The sequence below is a fragment of the Lepus europaeus genome, chromosome 2, assembly GCF_033115175.1.
Source record: "Lepus europaeus isolate LE1 chromosome 2, mLepTim1.pri, whole genome shotgun sequence".
Classification (NCBI taxonomy): Eukaryota; Metazoa; Chordata; class Mammalia; order Lagomorpha; family Leporidae; genus Lepus; species Lepus europaeus.
The window spans coordinates 138370682-138394201 of record NC_084828.1 but is presented as its reverse complement, the minus strand read 5'-3'; the positions used below and the strand labels follow the sequence as shown (position 1 = coordinate 138394201).

General features: G+C 41.9%; 1 protein-coding gene across 1 annotated transcript in view; it reads right to left on the bottom strand.

Annotated features, from left to right (window-relative positions):
* The window catches only part of SLC9A9 (solute carrier family 9 member A9), a 625461-nt gene that overhangs the window by 201405 nt on the left and 400536 nt on the right, over positions 1-23520 (bottom strand). Inside the window, exon 12 of the mRNA XM_062213558.1 lies at positions 6975-7128. Within this exon, the coding sequence (XP_062069542.1) occupies positions 6975-7128 (154 nt within the window). The remainder of the gene's footprint in view (positions 1-6974; positions 7129-23520) is intronic.

Below are 23520 nucleotides of genomic sequence, written 5' to 3'. Positions count from 1 at the left end.
GAATTCTCCCCCATGGTACTAGGATCAAGGTTCCTCTGGTTTGAATTATAGGTGTCTGCCCACCTATTTCTTCCATTGTCACCACTGCTGCCTAGTGATTGCCTGGGATTGAAGTGAAGGAGAATGAAGCAAACAACAAATGCAGAGCATTTGTCTTCTCTTCCGACCCACAATGGTTTCCTTTCCTGTTCTTTGTGACAGAAACAGTTGTCTTGTAGTTCTTCTTCTTTGTCGTGTTGAATAATTCTGAGTCCAGGCCAAGAGCTTCCAGGGAGGAAAAGAATGGGAAACTTAACAGCTGGCTCAATACTACTCGGAATTCCGGTTTACTACCCTATCTGTCCCCTACCTCTTAGTGTTTAAGAGTCTTCACCTAACTGAAACATGTATTTGGTCCAGGGGTTCTAGTTGTATTCAGTAGGAGACAAAGACTGTCTGTTTACAGAGTCCATTTTGACCAGAAATGCAACCATCTCCATGGCCTTTTGAATAAAACATTTTATCAACTGAAGTTAAAATAACTTCTGACTTCATCTATTTCCTAGAGTAAGCATACATCTATTACTTCAAGTAATGCAACTATATTGCATTGTGTTTTATGATAACAGGCTAAAAAATTCTTTTTAATAGAGCAGAATACCCCTCGTTTGGAAAACTTAATAAGTGGTTGAAGCTTATTGATATTGATGTTCTTAAGAGCATGTTTAGAGGAGGCGAACAGGAATATGGCTAGGAGAGGATGGCTGGCAGTGATAGAGATAAAGACTGCTATCTCTGGAACTGAAAAGATTCTGTATACAGAAAAAAGGTAATAGAACACAGATGGCCTTGGAAGTACATTTAGGAGCTGCTAATCTCTAATACTTGTTATAAATCTAGGATATTTTTAGGTCAATACTAGGTTACTACAGTTAGTCAATATCTCTAATGTAATACGTCAAACCTGAATGATTTGAGCAATAAATATTTGCATTTATGAAACACATTGTAGGAGAACCTAAAGAAAATAGAACATAATTTTAAAATGGAGTAGCAAGTAGAGTATACAAAGTGTAAGTCTACATTCAACTGAGTAAATTGGTTTCCATGTTTCATGAGAGATATTTCTCAGGTCTGTCATTTGATTCAAAATTGACACTAAATCAATTGAAAACAATAAAGCATTATAGATTGATTAAATGGTACAAATTACATAGCTGAAACATTTCTAAGCAAAGGTTATTATGTTAAGAAAGAAACAGAAGTATGTTCTAGAAATAATCTTTTTTGAGCTGCTGGATAAATATAATGCTTTTGGTAAGCATTTTTCTTTAAGAAGTTTACTTTGAATAGAGAAATAAGAGTTGCTTGTAAAACTAATGAATCTAGTTACTACACAAACTGAACCATACTCCCCAAAGATTATTTCTTTCTATTTTCTATGTAAGTCACACTTTCACAAATACAGTTAATTAATAACAGTTTGTGTATGCATGTGTGTATGTGTGCGTTTGCCACTAGCAATAAAAGAACGTTTAGGTAAGAAAAGGACCATAGGTATCAACCGGGTATTGGTAAGGCGAAATTTGTGAGCCCTTACTATGTGCCTTATTCTTTGCATATGCAATACTTAACCCTTACAACGTCTGAAGAGGTAGATATTCTCATCATTCCAATTTTATAGACTAGAAAGTTGAGACACAGGGAGGTTGAATGTATTGCTCATGATTCCATAGCTAGTCAGAGAGGGAGGCAGGGCTGGTTCCTACACAGTCTAACTCCACATTGTGTGTGCCTGATTTACTATATTAATATATCAGTGACGCAGATTATTAAACATGCATGGGACTTTGGCTGCTAGACAGGAAACCAAATAGAGCACAGTTAGATATTAGGGGAGTTTAATTATATGTAGTCCCCTATTACAGTAAATTGATATTTCCTCACTTCACTAATAAAGGAAGTTTGTATGTAAGCAAGTGTACTTAACTCTGCTACTGTTTAAGATTAAAAAATATTGCTAAGGACAGTTCTCACTTTATCTAATATTCCTATGATGTCTGGTATTTTAAACCTTTGTAGCTAGTGGGTATAAATGATAAAAGAAAGATTCCAGGATGGTTTTTGGTGATACACCAAAAATTGAATTTAAACATTTAATTGAAATATTGATGGTGGTAGAAGAATTGCACTATTTAAAAGTTATTCACTCTGCAATGGACACAGGTCAGTATGTGCAAATTTGGAGTGGGGGGTGGTTGATTCTGGGTGAAGGCCAATGGCAGGATGGCTTGGGGTCCTGACGATGCTGGGAGATAGGGTACAGATAACAACTTCTTTTAAGTCTGAATTCCTATCATTGAGAAATACACATTTCCCTTCTTGGCTACTTTAGACTGAGGCTGTCTTTGTTTACCTTTAATTGCTCCAGGTCAAAGAGAAAATCCGCTCCGAGGAATTTCTGTGCTGCCTGAGCAAGTCCGCCCAATCACTCACGATGGATGAAGATTTCCTGTGTTTGTTTTTAACAGGCTTGTCTCGGTTATGAAAGTACATCTCTTTTCCCCCCTAGAGGATGTCTTAATCAAGGTAAATTGCAGGCATCAAGAATAAGCTCATTATTCAGAGTGGCGAAGCATACACTGCTTGGGTGTGCAGGCCTTGTGCTGAGGCTGCCTGGGTGAGGAGAGTGTGATTCTGCAGCCAACAGTGGCAATGATCCTGGACCTGCACCTTCACCCAGACCTTTGCTAGGCCTCAGGTAGCTTCTCTCATCATTCCCATTTTATACATTAGATACTGAGACACTGAAAGGTTACGCACCTTGCACTTCCATATCTAAGATCCGACACGGAATAAGAACTCAGTAAAAGAAAGCTGGGTAGTATTCTTTTGAAGTCACCTGGTTGAAGGCACTTTGCAATGCCATCTGGGAGACAAGTTCTTCTGTACTGTGGTTCAGACGTTTTGAGGGGATGAGTCCAATATTCTTATCTGGAGGCGCCCAGGAAAGGTATGCGCTATTTGCAGAAAGATTGTTAGCTCCACGTGGTGCCCTACCAAGAATAGGGCAACCATCCCAAAGTTAATAACCCAGAGACACTGCCAGCAAGGGAGCAGCACCCTGTCCCCTGTCGGGTTCTGATGTTTGTTTCTAAGTGTGTGTGATCCTGAGGCCAGCGATCCTGTTTACTGGCCTCTGCAGGGTAGAGCTTGCCACCTTTGATCGCCTTTGTTTCCTGGCTCACAGTAGCCTCTCCTTGGAGACTGTGGGTTGGGCTTCCCTCACTGCCTGTATTAATGTATTCTGCAGAAGGGAGGATATCTGGATTCTTATCAAGAAACCATGCTGCTGTCTTTTGCAGGAAAACCTCCAAAAAAATTGCTGGAGGAGTCTTTTCTTTTTCTCTAGAATTTTAAGAAACAAAGGTCCGATTTATTTCAAATGCTGAATTCAAAATGTTTTAATTTTCTTTTCTAAAAGAAGATTAAGCAGACGCAAGGCTAGAAACTTGAAGGGTGCTTAAAATAAGACTTAATCAATGGAGACCTTGTTTCACATATAAAGATTATCTTGAGTTTCTCCAAGAGTGGATTCATTGCTGTTTTAAAGTCATTTCCATGAGAGTGCAATTTATATTAATGCTATTGATTTATACATTATACAAAACATTTTATTTGCATCTTATGGTGGTAGTTGGTGACTGAATGGAAAATTTTATAGGATAAAAAACAAGGTCAAGTAAATACCTAATATTTTAAGAGAAAAATGTAGAATCAAGAAAGGCAGGCCACGTGAAGTGTCTAAACAAATCATATTTCAAGCAGGGACATTTGTGCTCATTTCAAATCACATTTGCTTTCCATCCCCTTTGATTTCTCCATTTGTGTCATTTTATTACAACTTCAACTTATTTATATTTTGCTACTTTATGGAAAGAACTGACATGACAGCTGATTAATGAGATGCTGCTGGGTAAACAAGCAAAGCCTTGCTGAATATAGCCTAACTGATGGGCAACTGAGTTTAAAAGCTATAATGGAATTGAGAAGTCCATTGATAGCATTATAAACCATGACAGGACAGTGGGATGACTATAACATAGTTGAGCCAAGTTTATATCATGTGTGTATGTGTGTGTGTGTGCACATGAACTTGTGGTCCTGTCCTTCTTCCTTAAAGTTAGCCCTGCCTCCCTCTAGTGTAGGAACTGAGGGATCTAAACTGTAGACTCAGAGGTGCCTGGCCCTGGGTGACTCCAGCCAAATCTGGCAGTACTCCATTCCTAGCCTCTGCCAGGGCACAGGCAGTCTCAACCAGTGGTTCTCAATGTATGGTCCTGAGACCAGTGGCACCAGCATTTCCTGCAATGTCATAGGAATGTAAGTTCTCAGGCCTTGACCCAGACCTACTGGGTAAGAAACTTGAGCAAGGCACCAGCAATCTGGGTTTTAATGTGCCCTCCAGGTGGTTCTGATGCTCACTCGAGTGTGACAGCTCTTGGTCTTGTCCTTGCTGCCTTGTGTTCTGTCTGCCCGAGTTACTTCCTGGGCGTTCTAGTCTATGAACTTGAGTTTTTCCACTTTGGTTTCCTCCCAGATGAGTCTCTGGTCTCTCTGACTGGGTTTTGGCAATATCTTCAGATTTATATACCCCAACTGGGATGATCGTCCTGCTCAACAGGTTTGAATCCTCTCAGCTCCTTTCCTAAAATGTATCAGAGACCTGCCTTTACCCTCTCCCCATCGAGTTAACTGAATCAGTTGGGCTATCTACAGCCAATTCCTACTGGGGCATTCTGTGACGGGACAACACCATGTTGTGCCCCTGGCTGATCATAGCAATGCTGGCCAAGGCTGACCTCCAGGTCCTTCACCCCTGGACACTGTAGTTGACATCACTGTCTTTTCTTAATAGGCCCTGTCTTATGTCCCAGATAATTGTCCTCACCTGTCTAACGTCCAACTATTGTATTCCCTTTTGCCTGCTGACCGTGATATGAAAACGCTACATGAATTATGACACCTAAGGGATGACTTTTGGTCCAGCAGTTAAGCCCACATTGGAACACCTGTGTCCCATATCAGAGCACCTGGGTTTCATTCTTGGTTGTGGCTCCTGACTCCAGCTTACTGCTGCTGTGCACCCTGGGAGGCAGCAGTGACGACTCCAGTAGCTGTGTCCCTGCTACCACAAGGGAGACCCTGATTGCATTCATGGCTCCTGGCTTTGGCTGCACTGTGGGCATTTGGGCAGTGAACCAGTGAAACCAGTGAACGTGACCTCCGACCCTTTGGCTGTCTCTTTCTGTCTCTCTCCCTCTTAAATAAATAAATTAACTTATGACACCTATTTGAAGTCAATGGATGTCTTTGGAAAATCTCTCACTGCAAGAGTTAGGAAGAGAGTTACTCTCTTTAGAGTAAAGAAAGAAATAGTATAAATCAAATGATATTTTTTTATTTTAAGAATATGTTGATATCACTATTTTATGTCCTGAAAATTCTAATTTACTTAATGGGCATTTCAATAGTTTTATCTTGTAGGGATTGGCATCTTCTAATTTTTCTTTCCAAGACTACATTGTTCCATGTATGGATTCACCTACTGAATTTTATTTTCCAGAAACCTGAACCTACTACTATCTTCCCTAACAGATCACAGGGGACCCCATGCTATCGAGTTTAATGCAATATGTGTACTCATCCATAGGAGCCGATAGGCAGCCACCACTGTGAAAGAAATTGCAGGCCACATTTATATACCCAGGACATAATTCAACAAGCATTTCGAAACACTCTCTATTCACCTTTAGTCAGAGCCCTTTTATATGTGTAGCGATATTCACAGTACTTCTGGAAGTCCTTTTTTCCCCTTGAATTCAGTTTAATGCATAGCCTCTTGGCCTGCTAAACATAAGCTTTCTTATACTAAGCCTCTGATTCCTGCTTCTGCTTCCTCTTCTTCAAATGTATAGAAAATTATTAGAAAGTGTTTAACAAAAATGTTACATTTGTGGTTCTATCTATTTAATTTCTCATGACTAATTTATTCAGTCCTACTATGTGCCAAGCACTATACAAGGTGCTGGGATAATAGAGCCCCTATTGTGTAAGAATCGTCTTCAAAGTCTTTTGCCATTCCGGGGGATCTTTTCCCATCAGATGCCAAGGGTAGGAACCTGTCTTCCCAAGGGTGGATGGCAAGTGCATGATCGCTAAAATAAATGGATTTGAGGCAATAAAATGCTGCTTGCTTAAAGCACTGGTACCTTCTGGGAAATAAAAATAAGGAACCAGGTCACAGAAACATTTACATAAAGACAACATTCTAGAATAGTTTTACCATTTCTCACAGCAGGTACCAGCTTTTATCACCCACCTTTGTCACTAATCTGTTCTGCCCATACTTCATGTGTATGGTAATTACCTTCCAGGCACTGTTTATTAGAGCAACCCTAACTGAAGCCTTGACCTCCATTTCCTGCGAGAAAGTATCTAACTTACATCTATAGCATCCCTTTGGCTAAACATGATTTTATAACCAAATATGTTTAAGCGTTGTCTGGATTCCTATTTCTGTCTTAAACACTGTGACGATTTAAAAACAAAGCGTTCACTATCTCCTAGGTATTCCAGCATTTTTTTGTTTGTTTGTTTAGTATCAAACTTTATTGGACTGTACCTTAAGGACAAGATTTGTGTCCTACTTATTTTTGTAAACTCCATAGCATACTTATTATACTCAAATCTTATTACCTAGGAGAATTAATAGGTAGACAAATCCATTTCTAGGAACACGCTGTAAATAGCAAAAGTCAGTGCGGCTGGTGCTAGGTCATATTGCTTCCCTTTGGTAATGAAGGTCAGCTTGCCCCAAGGGCAAGTTAGGGTACAGATATGCCATTGCACTCCTGACCAAGTCAACAACACCACAAGTAGAACAGCACAGCCAAGCTTTGTAACAACTTCCTTTGCTAAACAGTGCCACTCACCGGATCTGAAGCCAAGTCAGCATGGGGGTCGTTCCGCCTCCGAACACCCAGACGGTGAAGAACACCAGGAGCAGGGTGGTGGTGAACATCATTTGCTTGGGCTGAGATCCTGTGTTCCGAATGGCTAAGGCAAATGCGATGGCTCCTCGCAAACCTTACAGGGGACACCAGGAGGAAAAAAAAAATCTTGCATGTCTCATTCTCATTTCAATGGAATGATAATTACAATTTGCAATCACAAGTACTTTTTGTTTTATTTTTAAAAAGTATCCAGGGTGGGCTCTGTGGCATAGCGGTTAAAGCCAACACCTGCAGTGCTGGCAGTTTGAGACCCGGCTGCTCCACTCTGATCCAGCTCTCTACTATGGCCTGGGAAAGCAGTAGAAGACGGCCCAACTCTTTGGGCCCCTGCACCTGTGTGGGATACCCAGAAGAAGCTCCTGGCTCCTGGCTTTGGATCGGCCCAGCTCCGGCTGTTGTGGCCATCTGGGGAGTGAACCAGCAGATGGAAGACCTCTCTCTCTCTCTCTCTCTCCTCTCTGACTTTCAAATAAATAAATAAATCTTTAAAAAAATAAAAAATATCTCTGTTTATGTGTTGTTTCCTTACAATGTGGGCATGTTGTTGCCCACTATTTTTTTTAAAGATTTGATTTATTTATTTGAGAGGTAGAGTTACAGACGGTGAGAAGGAGAGACAGGTCTTCCTTCTATTGGTTCACTCCCCAAATGGCCGCAACACAGGGAGCTGTGCAGATCTGAAGCCAGGATCCATGAGCTTCTTCCTGGTCTCCCATGTGAGTGCAGGGGCCCAAGCACTTGGGCCATCCTCCACTGCTTTCCCAGGCCACAGCAGAGAGCTGGATTAGAAGAGAAGCAGCCGGGACTAGATCCGGTGCCCAATAGGGATGCCGGTGTGATTAACCTACTGTGCCACGGAGCTGGCCCTGCCCACTGTGTTTTCTAAACGTCATTTTTTTTTTTTCCTGAAAGATTTACTTGTGCATTTGAAAGGCAGAGTTACAGAGAGGCAGAGGCAGAGGCAAAGAGAGAGAGAGAAAGAGAAGTTTTCCATCCACTGTTTCACTCCCCAGAAGGCCACACCAGCTGGAGCTGGGCCTATCCGAAGCCAGGAGCCAGGAGCCTACTCCAGGTCTCTCACTTGGGTTCAGAGGCCTAAGGACTTGGGCCATCTTCCACTGCTTTCCCAGGACATAGCAGAGAGCTGGATAGGAAGAGGCGGAGCAGCAGAGTCTTGAACCAGTGCCCCTATGGGATGCCGGGGACTGCAGACTGTGGCTTTACCAGCAATGCCACAGCGCTGGCCCCCACAATTACTTTTTAAACTAAACTGATATTTTGAAGTGATTGTAGGTTCATACGTTAGAGAAGATCTCTTTCTCTCTCAGGGTCTCCCCTTCTGTGTGTCACTCTGCCTTCTAAATAAATTAAAAAATAAATCTTTTGTAAGAAATAATTGTAAAAGATAAATCTATTGTAAGATATAATAGAGAGCATTACTGTGTACTCTTCCTCAGTTTCCCCAGAATGAAACTGGGGGCCACCCTCAGTTTATACGCAGAACCTTAGCACAGTCTTTTTCCCAGAATACAGCCATGGGCACCAGGAAGATGTGGATATTTCCATCACTACAAGCATCCTTCATGTTGTCCCTTGTACTGTCACTCTGATTTCCCTCCCACAGACTCCCTCCAAAATCCCTGGCAATCAGCAATCTGATATCTCCATTTGTACAATTTTGTCATTTCAAGAATGTGCTAGCTTTGGAATCATCCAGTATATAGCCTTTTAGAATTGCCTTTTTGCTTTCTGCACAATTTTCTGTATTTTCATCCCAGGTATTGGATGTATCAGGGGTCTTCAAAAAGTTCATGAAAAATGTGTATTGTGAGAAAACTATGCAAGGATTTCAAAGCTTATTCTTGGCACCAAAATAAACTTTATGCAAGGATTTCAAAGCTTATTCTTGGCACCAAAATAAACTTATCATTGAATTCCATCCATGAACTTTGTGAAGTCTCCTTGTATCAAAAGCCTACTCCTTTTTGTTGTTGAGTAGCATTCCATGTTAACGAAGTCGCACAGTTTGTGTGCACATAGTTGAAGGACATAAGAGTTGTTTACAGTGTGGGCCATTACATATAAAACTGCTGAAATTTGCATGCAGATTTCTGTGTGAATGTTAGTTTCCATATAAAAATGCCCAGGACTGTGGTATTTGCATATTTGGTTTTTAAAGAAATTACCAAAATGTTCTCTAGAGTGGCTATTTTGCATTGCTACCAGCCATATAAAGTCATCCAATTTCTCTGAACCATTACCAGATTTGGTGTTGCCACTATTTTTTGTTTCACCTATTCTGATAGGTATGTAGTGATAGCTTATCATGGCTTTAATCTGCATTTTCCTGATGGCCAACGGTGTTGAATATTTTTAATGTGCTTGTTATCTATATATCCTCTTGAGTGAAATAGCTCTTCATATCTTTTTCTCACTTTCTAATTGGATTGGTAGGGTTTTTGACTGTTGAGCTTTGAATGTTCTTTTTATGTTCTAGATTACAGTCCTTTGTTGGATATACAGTTTGCAAGCATATTTCCTCCCACTTGTCATTTCATCCTCTTAACATAGTCTTTTACAGAGCCTACATTTTTAGTTTTGATGAAATCTGATTTGCTGATTTTTCCTTTTATGAATTATACTATTGGAGTCAAGTCTCAGAATTCTTTGTGTTATCTTAGATTTCAAAGATTTTCTCCTATTTTTTTCTAGGAGTTTTACAGTTCTATAAGTTACATTTAAATCCGTCATCATCTTGAGTTAATTTTTGCATAAGGAGAGCAGTGTAGGTTGAGGCTCATTTTTCTCCCCCACCTATGAGTGTCTAATTGCTCCATTAAATAGTTCTGGACTTTTGTCAAAAATCAGTTGGATATGTTTGTGTGGAACTCTCTCTGAGTTCTATATTTGGCACCATGGATCTGTGTCTGTCTCTCCTCTAGTAGCGCACTGTCTTGATTATTTTGGCTACTAAGTGAACGTTAATATTCCATAGAATGATTCTTTCAAATTTATTTTTCATCTCCAAAGTTGTTTCAGATATTCTATTCCTTTTATCTTTCCATAAAATTTTAAAATAATATTGCCCATAGCTACAAAAAATCTTTCCAGAAATAACTACTTTTTAAAAAGCAAATATGTCAGACATCAGGAAAAATGAAGCTTAGAGACCACTGTAAATTGATAATAGGCATTTAAAAATTACTCTAGATTGAGTCTATACTTTCGCAAATTCTGCTTCATAAAATTAAGTTACTAAAATCAGCTTCTTTCCTTGTTTCATCTTTTCTTCTTTAATAGCAATATGCTAATTGATTTTTATGAATCTAATATATTTGTAAGAACTAGTTAAAAATTATCTCATAGAACTTCAAATAAAAGTATGATGACACTTAGAAAAATAGAGATATAGATTTTCAAGAAAAATAAATAAAAGCACCGGTAGTAGAGGCTGGTGTTGTGGTGCAGCAGGTTAAGCTATAGCCTTTCCATAGGAGTGCCCATCCGAGTCCCAGCTGTTTCACTTCAGATCCAGCTCACTGCTAAGGCACCTGGGGAAGGAGCTGAAGACGGCCCAAGTGCTCGGGCTCTGCGCCCATGTGGGAGACCCAGATGGAGTTCCCGCTTCCTGGCTTAGGTCTGGCCCAGCCTTGGCCCTTGCGGCCATTTGGAGAATGAAGCAGCAGATAGATCTCTTTTTCTCTCTGTCTCTCCCCTTTTGCGTGTTACTCTGCCTTCCAAATAAATTTAAAAATACATGTTTTTGTTTTTTCTTTTTTAAAAGCACACAGGTAGTAAAAGGAAAGGAGGTAAGTGGAAGGTCTCTCCTGGGTAACTCAGGAATTGCCAGATACTGAGGGTCCCTATGGTGCTATGTAACAGGACAAATAAAGATTTATAGTGACAGCAAGTATAAGTCAAAGAGGTAGTGATTGGTTGTTTTCCTAGGAAGGTTTAAATCACATATATAAAATATCAGCAATTCAGTTTTTGTAGTATTTACTGAATCATCTAGGTTTCCAAATCTTTATTTATAGATTAAGAACCATTTTAAAAATTGGATAAAACACAGGATGAGGAAAACAATAGCTATCCTGGTTTTCATTAGTAGAATATAATGCTCCTTTCTAATCTCCATGCTCAGAATATACAAGAGACAAATGGCCTAACACAAGATCCAGAGGATTAGACTAGAGACTCGACACATTTTGCCTGAAACAAGGAAGCCTCAGAAAGAAAGAGGAACATGTACTCTGATTATAAAATACCTTCAAGGAACAAAGTGTAATGGAGGAAGGAAATTATTCTAAATCTCCATGTAGACAAGGAAATGGCCTGAAGATAAGGAAGATAACATTTGAAGTAGATATTAATAAAAAAGTTCTTGTACATCAGAAATTCTGAATACTCGAGATGGATTTTCAAGAAGAAAAGTGTGGCTACCAAGGGTGTTCATGCATTCAGACCCAGCTGGAGACAAGATTAACCCTTGGGAATTAATCCTTGGGGATTAATCCTTGGGGATTTTTTTTTAAAATTGATTAAAATTATTTATGAGCGCAGAGTGGGAGAGAGAGAGAGCGAGCGTGAGAAAGAGCTCCCATCTGCTGACTCACTCTCCAAATGCAACAGCCAGCGATGGGCTTGGACAAGATCCCAGAGCTGGAATGAAATCCACATCTCCCCTGGGGTTGCAGGAGCTTAATTACTTGAGCCATCACTGCTGCCTCCCAGGATCTGCACTGAGAGGAGGTTGGAGTCAGGAGCCAGGAGCCAGAGTCAAGTATTGAATCCAGGCACTCTGGTGTGGGATGTGGGCGCTTTAACTACCAAGCTAAATGCCTACTGCCTGAAGGCTGTTTTAATAATCTCTCCAGGTAACAGAAATGGTGTCATTAGCAAAGAGAACTGAAAGAAACAGTCTTACAACTGACTTCTACATCTGAGGAGAGAGTTTGTAGGTCAAGGTAAAGTTCCTGGCAGTGTTTAACGAAAGCATAGGGGCCAGCGCTGTGGCAGAGTGGGTAAAGCCACCTATATTGTTGGCATCCCATATGGGCGTCGGTTCGAGTCCCAGCTGCTCCACTTCCAATCTGGCTCCCTGCTGTGACCTGGGAAAGCAGAAGATGGCCCAAATCCTTGGGCCCCTGCATTCATGTGGAAGACAAAGAAAAAGCTCCTGGCTCCTGGCTTCGGATTGATGCAGCTCTGGCCATTGCGGCCATCTGGGAAGTGAACTGGCGGATGGAAGACCTCTCTCTCTCTCTCTTCCTCTGTCTCTCTGTAACTCTGCATTTCAAATAAATAAATAAATATTTTAAAAAGGTAGCATAAAATCAGAAATAGACGGTGATTATTTTATTATTTTTGTTTTCTTCAAGTTCATATTGCTACAAGTGTCAATAAGGCAGCTTTACCTCAAATAAGTGATGTTAGACATGAGGTTATGAGTCTCTAAGTATTGGTTCTTATTGCTACAGCTATTTGTGGGGATTTTTACTTTAAGTTTTTGCAGGAAAGGCTAGACATTAAAAGGTAAAATTTACCATGCCACGCTCACTGAAAACCCTCATGCTGGTTATCAAGGGCAAGGAAGCAAGCAACCATTAATCTTCCTGAGTATATTTAATAATGTATTGTTATTGTGTTAAACAAGCATAACTATGCTCCTAAAGTTGTCTATACAGGACAAGCTCTTGGTTTTAAAATATGCCCAAAATATATGTTATTCTGACTTCTGAAAATATATATAGCCTACATACAAAGATCTCTATATTTATAGGACAACCTTATATTTATACATAAAGATCTCTGGGAAAAAAATGGAAAAGTACAGCCCTGGCCTCATGCAGGTTAAGAAACAAGGCTAGGGCCAAACTCCTAGACAGAAGGATGCCTTCTTGGCATGATGACCACCTAAAAGAACAAGGTGTTTTAAAGCAAGGATCAGCTGTCCATTGTCTTGGTCACACATGGAACACATGGCATATGCCTCCCATGAGATGGTGTGGCAGCTCTGGAACATGGCTGTGAGAATGGCAAGGGTGCTGAGCGGACAAAATGAAGCTAATCCACAACTCCGCTAGGATGAACCACTGCCTATGTCCTATTCATCCTTTAGGACTCTACAAATTATTTCTCACACAATCAGAGCCTAGATAAATGTCAAATCAATGGCCATTCATTGCTTCATTTAATACACATGTATTGATTACTGCCTATGTAGAGGCTCTGTGCATACAGTTCTTAACACCATGGATTTGAGTAATCAGGAATTTAGGATTGAAACAAATTATTTAGACTATCAGCAAAATACTAAAAAAGAGAATTAATACTGACTTAGGATTTCCTATTTAGCAAAACATTATTTTCAAAGAATATATGACATTTCCCCTAGAAACCCAGGAAATATAGAACTTGTCAAAACATGCATTTTGTTTTAAGGGTATTTTGATGTTTTGTATTTATGTTTCTTTTTCTCCTTGCTTTGGTCAACCAGTTGAAATAATTCTATACTTTTGGGAACTGATAGGTTACACTATTTAATTTTTAATGAATTTATTTTGTAGAGTTTTGGCATATTTCATATACTCAATTGGAAAGTTAGTATCATGGAGAATAAAGGAATTACCTGCAATTAAATGTGGTTTCATTTAAGATTCTTCCCTAAGGGATTCTGATGTTAATTATGTTGATGTTCGATTCCCAACAATAGAAAATTATTGAACCACTAAAGGCTTTCTAGCAAGAGACCCCAGCTGCAGAAAATGTGCAGCTTCCTGTTTCTCTTTAAAGAGCAAACTGCAACTTTTAATCAATTATGAATTTGCAAATAGATTCTGAATAGGTGAAGGTCAGACACAACTACATTTAAATCACAAGACTAAGTACCTGTTAGGGCCTCTTTTGGAAAGAGGCAAAGCAACAGGAAAAACTATAAATATTTATTGAGTGCTCACTACATGCTCAGGTTTATCCATGAAGCGGTGAGGACGCAGTGATAAGAACGTTTGGGCTCCTCTCTTCCTGTGCTCCTGGTTCTACAAAAATGACTCTTAAGAGCTGAATGGTGATAAGGATGCTTCGAAAGCACAGTCAGGTGAAGAAGAAGGTAAACTGCTATGCTTCATAACCTCATAAGGACTCAGAATGTGGCCACTGTCCGACGTGCAGCGTGAAAGGCACTGAAGTCAACGAGAGGGTAGCAGAGGCCTCTCCATAAATGGTTTACTGTCTGAATCGTTTTTTTCTCATCCAAGTTCTCTCTAAGTCTTTCACCCATAACCCTCACTCAAACTTCACTTAATTCCAGCTGATCTTCAGAGCTCAGCTGTGGCAATGCTTTCTTTATCAAGTCTCCTCCGACCCCTGGCCCTCAATCAGGCTGCCTTAATGTTCATCTTAGCACAATCCATGTTAGCTGATCTGAGCACTTACTACAGTATATTTTAATTGACAAGCCCTGTTTATCCACAACATAAAGCAATGTTCAGTCGATAATAAGTGATCAATAAATATGTGTTGAACAAATTAATGAATGGATGAATTTTCTGATTCTTCACTGCTACTCTGGATTACATTTGGAAAAGTGATAGACATCTCCTAGCTTAATGTAATGGTTGAGTCCTTGTTTCTGCAAGTTTAGTTTCTGCCACTTTGTTATTGAGATCTAAAAGCCTTATGTTGAGAGCCAAGAGTTCTGTGATCTATTCCCACTGCTCTTTGTTGGCTCAAGGGCCCCCACCACACGCCTTGACTGTGCCCTTGACTGACACTAGTTTTAGCTTCACAGTCTCCATCCTCTCCTCCTTCCAGACTATCCAGCCCCTGACCTTCAGAATGATTCGCTGAAAACCCAGCTTTATGAGGTCATGATGCTGCATAACTGTTAAGTCTACTCACAGTCTGTTAGAAATTCTCCAGCCAGAACCTCACTCCACGGTTCCCAGTGACTTCCTCTTCTCCACTGAAAACCTCCATAAGCAAGGCAGTCTCCTCTCTTCCCATAAATAATTGCTACTCTTGCTCCTGTGAGTTGACCCTACTACCAACCCCCTTATGTCACTTCTGGGATTCTGCCTTTCTTCCGGGTGTCTCCAGACCTTACTCACTTGAGCCACATCTCTACCTCCATTCCACTCTCATGAAGTTTTCCCAGGATACTTTGGGCCACATTGTTCTCTCTTAGAAATCTCATAAAACATATTGCTCATGCCACTTGTATTATTAAATCATAGTCTGAGATGAAGCAGTTCAATTTTTCTGTTCTTTTCCCCAACTCTTAATCATTTAAAAGGCTAGAATTACATCTTCCTTGCCATAGTTCTTATATCTTCCATTGTACTCAGAACATGAAACCCAGTAAATGCTTTTAAATATAACTATTGCAGTGGTTTCAGGTCCTCTGGACATGAAATGGTGACATTCACATATTCATTCATCCATGCATTCATTCTTTCCATCTCCAGGGTTTAGCAGCAAGAGAGACAGATCTGAGAAGTGCTTTCTGGTTAGTTATGTAAGGTAAAGGGACAGAGATAACATTAGGTGAGGGGTGGGATATTAGAGTTAGGAATGCCACCCTGGTTAGGTGACATTTGAGCAAAGAGATTAATAGAGGGAGAAGCCATGTAGGCATCTGTTCACCTTTGGATACAGCAGGTGCAGAGCCCTGAGGCAAGGGTATGCCTGGCAAGTTTAAACAGCAGCAAGGAGGCTGGAGTGGCTGGGGTGGGAAGCAGTGCTGAGAGATAACGCCATAGAACTAATGGAAACAGATTATGCCAGGTTTTTGAATAGCAAGGCTTTCAAATTTTATTTTGAGATGGAAAACTTTAGGAAGGTTTCATGCAAAATAATGATATGATCTGTTCCTTTTTTAAAAGAATACCTCTGGTCTAATATGGAAAACAGATGTACAAACTGGAGGTAGGAGCCTAGGAAGGAGGCTGACTCCTTAGCCCAGGCAAGAAGAGAATGTAAATCAGGCCAGAGTGGCTGCATGGCAGGTGTACAGCAAAGGTTGCTAATATTTGCCAATAGGTCAGACAGGGGTTTAAGGAGAGAATTGGGTAACTCAAGGTATGGGCAACTGGAAGAACTGAGGAAAGCTGACAAAAGAGCATGTTTGGTTGCATAGGAAACACTCAAGCATTGGATTCCAGCCATGTTAAATCTGAGATACGTGTTGGTCTTCTAAATGGAGAGGTTGATTGGGTGGTTGGATATAAAACTAGACTTCAGAGGAGAAGTTAAGTGTTACTGGAGAGGCTGGGAAGATGGGCAGATAGTTTGGAGCTTGAAAAGTGCAGGAAGATGCCACATTTATTCTTGCCCCAAGGCCTTTGTACTCGCTGCTCCTCCATCCTGTGGTGCTACTCCCTCCTCACAAGTGCTTCTCCCAGGCTTTCTCCTGGCTGCTCCCTCACATCGGTCCTCAGAAAGCTGCCCTGACCTTCCCATCAAAGCCCCCACTCCACCCAGCTCCTTTGTGTTTGTCCTTCACTGCAGTTACCTCCATCTGAAATGACCATGTTTATTTTTTAATCTTTAAGATGTCTTTTTCTACTTGAGCATGAGCTTGGTGAGCGCTGGCCCCTGGTTCCTCACATTTTCTGTGGCTTCCCTTGCCTCTTTGAGGCCTCTGGGGTAGGCACTCTTTAAGCATTGGATGAATGCATGAATGAGTGGATGAAGGAAAGGTCATTTTTGCATTTGAAAGCACAACTGGAACCCAGAAGGAAATGAAAAGTAGATGGGCAGGGATGCAGAAATGTCCCTGAGAAACTGATCCATCCCTTAAAAGAAATGTCCTTTGAGTTATTTTTCTGCCTGTTGTCCCGTTTGGGATGTAATCCATTGCAATCCGTTCCTTTCCTTTCACTCCAAGTACTGTGAGGGGGTTGATTTCAAAGATTTAACACATTCTTTATCATTAGTCTGGCAAATCAAGGCTGTTGGGGTCTAAAGTGGACTTCCGTCTTGCTTTTACCCTTGCTAAAGTCCCATGACTTTGCAGAGGGTAACTACTTCCAGCAAAAATGTTAGTCTTGTCGCAAAACACATTTTCTAGGATAGTGCAACCTTGCTACATGGCTCCATTTTCAGTTCAACATCATTTTATCACATGGAAGTGAAGCCAACAGATTGTTTTCAGTAGAAAAACCTTCATTCAAAAATAAATTGAGTTTTTCTGGTAACTAAGTCTGTGTTAGACAAGCAGAACATTCTTTCCTTCATTTTTCTTCCTGAACTTGAATCATTTAAACTTAAGGCTATTGAGAAGGAATGTAACATAACTTCAGTGCCATATATATATATATATATATATATATATATATATATATATATATATATATATAATGAAGTTTGTTTTTGGAAGCCCTGGGCAGCCAGGAAGTGTAACTGTAAATAGGATCAGCTCTGTCTCAGCTCTGCCTCCAGCTCAGGAAGTTCATTTTTATGTAGGTAAGGTGAGTGTGGTAGTAAACTGCGGAAGAATCCTTACTACTCGCTGAACTCTTCAACAGAAGGTTTCAAGAGAAAGGCTAACTGGAGAAAATCAACATTCTGAGAGCAGCTCCTAGTACTTGGCCGGGTTGTGTTTCAAAGGTCGATTTATAAATTTCCTGCTTAAACCAGTGGTTCTCCACCTGGGTGATTTTGCTCATAAGGGAATATCTGGCACTGTCTGGAATCATCCATGGCTGCCTGCAAGGGTAGGGGTTGAAGGTGCTATTGTTATCTAGAAGTGAGGGGCTAGGGATGTTGCTAAACATCCTGTGATGTACAAGGCACTCTCTGAAACAAAGAATTGTCCTTCCTCAAATGTCAATAGTTACGGGGATTGATCAACCCTAGTTCAGACCTGGAACTGTTTTTTCTCATTGGAGCAAAGTCATAAAAGACGGCAATATTCCTGGGGCCGGCGCTGTGGCGCAATGGGTTAATGCCCTGGCCTGAAGCGCTGGCATCCCATATGGGCGCCAGTTCTAGTCCCAGCTGCTCCTCTTCCAATCCAGCTCTCTGCTGTGGCCTGGGATAGCAGTAGAAGATGGCCCAAGTCCTTGGGCCCCTGCATCCACATGGGAGACCCGGAAGAAACTCCTGGCTCCTGGCTTCGGATCGGCACAGCTCTGGCCGTTGAGATCATCTGGGGAGTGAACCAACAGATGGAAGATCTCTCTCTCTCTCTCTCTCTCTACCTCTCTCAGTAACTCTGTCTTTCAAATAAATAAAATAAACCTTTAAAAAAAAGATAGCAATATTCCTACTGCAGAGAGCTGTGTTGGCAAAAGCTTATTCTTATTTGGTCCATGGTGTACTGCTATAACTACATAAATACATCTCACACACACACCACCCCCCTCCACTGGCTGAACACAAATCAGGAAGTGATTCCCAAACTCTAGCTACCTCAGAGTCAACCTGTAAGACTTGCCCAACCTCTGAAGGCTGGGCTGCACTCCCGGAGTGCCTGACCCAGGAGATATGGAACAGGCCAGAGGATCTGTGCTTCTAGCAAGTTGCCAGGTGATGCCAATCCTGCTGGCGCATCATTTACAGAATCTTCATCTTTAGGGAGTTACAAAGTCATCAGACAAAAGGACCTGGTTACAGCTGAACAACCAGGTGGAGGAGCAGTACCCCTTCCAGACAAGATTTTCAAAAAGGTGCTTAGCTTCTTGCCCAACTCTTTAGCCTCTCCCCAACTCTCTCTGCCGTTGCTCTTGCTCTTTGATTTCTCCAGCATCAAGGGCTTCTGAGGCCTTCATTTTTCTCTTCCCAGCCTCCCTCCCTGCCTGCCGCCCTGCAGCAACCCTAACCTACAATGATCTGCATGTCCAAACTCCCTTTTTCTCCGGCAGCCACAATGAGCTTTATGCCAGGAAGAAAGAAACTCGGAAGATATCTGTTGAGGAAGGCTAGGTCTAGCTACAGCCCTGCCTGAGAGGAGTGGAGGGCGTTTCACAGTAACACTCCTGGCTGGCGCCGCGGCTCAATAGGCTAATCCTCCGCCTGCGGCGCCGGCACCTGGGTTCTAGTCCCGGTCAGGGCGCCGGATTCTATCCTGGTTGCCCCTCTTCCAGGCCAGCTCTCTGCTGTGGCCTGGGAGTGCAGTGGAGGATGGCCCAAGTGCTTGGGCCCTGCACCCGCATGGGAGACCAGGAGAGGCACCTGGCTCCTGCCTTCGGATCGGCGTGGTGCGCCGGCCGCAGCGGCCATTGGGGAGTGAACCAACGGAAAAGGAGGACCTTTCTCTCTGTGTCTCTCTCTCTCACTATCCACTCTGCCTGTCAAAAAAAAAAAAAAAAAAAAAAAAAAAAACAAAACCCCACAGTAACACTCCTGCTTTCCTGTTGACTTGTGGAATTCAGTACAGCTTCAAGAAAGTACAGGCTGATGTGGGGAGCTGGACGGTGATGGTGGCCTGGATACTGGTAGGGGGAGGGAAGGGCTGTAGCTTACGGGCAGAGACTTGCCCTGGTGTCTCCTCTCCTTCTCTCCTGGAGGCACCTTGGGTCCTAGGGGGTTCCTGGTGCATCTGGCACAGCCTTCCTGGCAAAAGTAGTGAGAGGCTGGGGGCTGGGGCTTCTGCCTAGTTGTAGAGGTTGTGTTGGTTTGTGATGGAGCTGGTTGACCAGATGGTATTTGAATATCCCCAAGACAGCAGAGCGAATGCTGAAAATTCCTAAATTACTTAACGGCCCTATGGATATTTAGCACAAGGCATTTTTAAATGGAACTGCTTCTCGCTCATTTGCACACATAACTTATTTGAGTCAATCTTATTGACTTCTTTTGAATTCTATCCACAGAACCCGAGGGCAGAATTAGAAGGATTTGGGCCTGGCACAGATAGACTCATTTTTTTAAACTTGGTTTGCTTTTGTTGATGGTTTTCTAAGGTTTTTTCCTATCTCATGCCAAAATGAGTAAGCAATTAGTTAGTAAATTCAGGCAGAAAATAGGGGAAAATAGTGCAGTTCATTTGTTTGCCTCAGTGGACAGGTTAATTTGGTTAAAACTGTCAGTCAGATATTTGTTCACTGTGGACATCCTGGAAAACCTAACTGAACATGGAAAATACCTGAATAAAATGGTAAAGGCATTTGTTTTCCTGTACTCTTGTCCCTGAAACGCAAGGGGAGGTGACAAGCATTCTGAATCTTGGCCTTTCATGACTTGGTGTCCTGTAGAAGCTGGCCTGCTCTCGCTGGCTGCATTACTCCAACTTCTAGCAGGGTCTGGTCCCCTCCTAGCCATGCCACTTTCTCACACTCAGTAAGTCAATGTCTAAGTAGACCGTGACATTTCATACGTGGCAATCTGTTCTGCAGGGGAGAGGGACACAATATTTTTGTCTTACAAAACCAGTTACTTTGAGTGACAATTTGGTTCATACAGATGTGTTGGGAGTTAAGTCACCATTGGAACTGAAAATAGAATATCAAAAACTGTCCTTAATTGAAGGGAGGAATGGAAGGAGGACCCACAGGCATGGTCTTCTGCAGGTAGGTCTCCCTTGCCCTGCCTCTGTCTCCGACTGTTCCCCCCCCCCCCCCCCCCCCCCGGGGCTGGGCTGCCAACCCTTCTCTAGAATGCAAACCCCAGTGTCCGCTAGAATGTGTTCCTGGGGACACTTGTGAGCTACAGTTCCCCTCTCTGTGACAACACTGATGCAGTCCTGTCACCAGCGGTGAAGAAAGGGAATTCTCATTTGCAGTATCTCTTAGGTGACAGTCCCTGTGCCAAGCATTTAAAAATATATTTTCCAGTTTAGTTTTCAACCTTGAGCATCTAAAGTGAGTATTATTATCCCCATGTTAGAGGCAGGGGTTAATGACATCACTCCAAGTAGCTGGGCCAGGCCTCCTTGCACTTTACATAACAATAGTTCCTATTTTAAAAGTGTGGTAGTGTGCCAAATAGCAAAACTAATTTGCTGCTTAAAATTGCAAGAGCAGGTAATTTTTTTTTTTTGTAAATTAATTGGGATGTAAGTGAAGAATGATAACACTTTGACTTAAAATAATAGGAGAAAACTACTGTATGGCCTAGACACCGTTCTAAGCTATTTCTCAGATGTTCTGAATCCATCATAATCATATTGCTTTCTCTCAGCATTTCAAACTAGGAGGACTTAATGGGATCTGCAATTCATTTGGGCCCGCTCTGCTTGTCTGCTTTGTCGTAGCAATGCTATGCATGGTTATTCATTTTCCAGTATGACTTTTTCTGTGACTCCTTGACACACTGGTTAAACTACTTTTGTGGCTCATTTCCTGCATAAGCTCATTAACCCTGTCTCATTTGAAGACCTCAGAAGATGTACTCCAGTCTCTTTGCTCACTGATGCCTGCCCCAGGCCCACAGCAGGCACCACCTGAGAGCAATGGGGGCTTGGTGGAAGTTCATCTCCTCTGATGGAGGAAAAGTTGTGACCCTGTGTCCCATTATCTGGTTAATGGACTGGGATGGGTAAGGAATAGTCAGTGGCCTAATTCTTTGCATAGGATGTTGCCTGGGAGGGTGAGAATACACTGGATTCTGGGCAGGAGGGCTGCCAACAGGTGGCTGGACAGGGAACTCATGGTAGTCTGATGGTATCTAATTGGCTGCCTCACTCTATGGAAGTGTGAACAGGGGACAGAGAGGGAAAGAAAGGTCACTCTTAGAGGAGCTCAGACTCACATATTCCTTATTCTTCCATGTATATTTAAAGAAATATTTTTCTTAAGCTTTTGCCTGATTCTTGAGTCAAATCACATAGTCCATGTAAATGTTCCAGGATTTAAAAAGAAATCTCAGTCTTTTAATAGGGAAACTAATACATCCCCTCCAACACAAAGCAAGTGAAGACTTGAAAAATATTCTTAAGTCAACATGCTACTTTTTAGGAAGCATGACCAAAATTTAATTATCAACATTGGCTTTATAAACCCAATGTGAGTAGGTGAAAAATGTTTCCTTTTATTAAAAGAAAAAAGTTATATTTGTTGATCTCTTGCCCTAAAAATCATTGCCTAGCTTCTACCTAGGGAGCTCGCACATCTGGTCTTACAACAGCCTATGAGGCCAATTCTGGTACAGAAAGTTCCCAGAGCTGACAGACAGAACAGGATAGTCCTGAAGTGGCTGTATGAATGAGTACTGGGTAGACAGTGTTGCACGTCATTCATTCATTCACCCATTCATCCACCAAATACTTGTGGAAGGCTACCCAGTTTTCAGGTACTGGGCTGGGTGCTGATGTGTAAAGGAAAGCATTTCGTCCTCATGTTATTCCCAGACAGACACACTGAAAATCATGAAAGAATGTGATGACTGCTAGCAGAGAAGTACTGGGTGCTATGGAAACTGGAGTCACCAATCCAGACAGAGGAGTTCCAAAGGCTTCTAATAGGATGAGATGCCTAAGCTGAGATGGGAGATAATAAAAGGAATTACTGAGTAAGAGAGTGGAGGTGGGTGGATGTGCAAAGGGTTCCAGGCAGAAGGACAGAATGAGTGAATGGGGGAAGATCTCAGCATACTAAAGGAACTGGAAGGAATTCAATAACGAGATAAACAGTGCTATGCTGATCAGATGGCAAATGGAAGAACAAGAGGCAAGACTGGCATCTAGGAGGGTCTAAAGCAAAACAGAATGAGGTGGGAGGAATGGATTAAAGCAAGAAGTTCAGAACAGAGACGAAGAATGGTGATTATGTTCTGGGACATGCTTCCCCAGCTTACACATGCGCATGAGCTACCTGGGGACCTGGGTAGAATGCAGATTTTTACTCAGTATTATAGGGACCTCCCAAGGGATACCAAAGCTGTTGTCTGAGGACAACACTCTTGGGTCTCAAGGGTCAAGATACGGTGATTGCTAGTAGTTCTGGAACAATCTTGGCAGCCTACTGGAGTTCCACGAGCCTTGAATGTCACGGACACAGATTCCTGTTTAGGCACTGCCTAAACAATGACCTTCACTCTTCACTTTCATGAATTCCATGAATGTTCCCTCCCGTATATCATTGATAGACCAGCTGGATAAGAACATTTTTGGGTCAAACTCTCAGATTGGATTCTGATCATGGCTTGATTGGGGGCTTACTGAAAAGACTCTGGGAAAGGAGGTCTATGTCTTGGCAGAGGTTCGTAAGCTCTCCTTCTATAGAACAAACGCTGGTGTTCTGTGCACTGTAGGACATAGTGTTCTACAAAATCCGAATGGTAAACAGCAGCCTTTTCACCACACGGTGAGGGGGGGGGGGGGAATGAATGCTTAATGGCTAAATTTTCTTAACTTAAAGTTTTCTTCTATGGCTTTCTTTAATCCGCTGGTCCCAGCAGCGATTTGAATGTTAATGAGTGCCAGTGGACAACAGAACGAGCTGTGAACATTAGGCGCAAAGCCTGGCAGCCCTGGATGCTACTGCTGTTAGGGCTGTGTGAGCTCACGCGCGAAGCTTTGTAT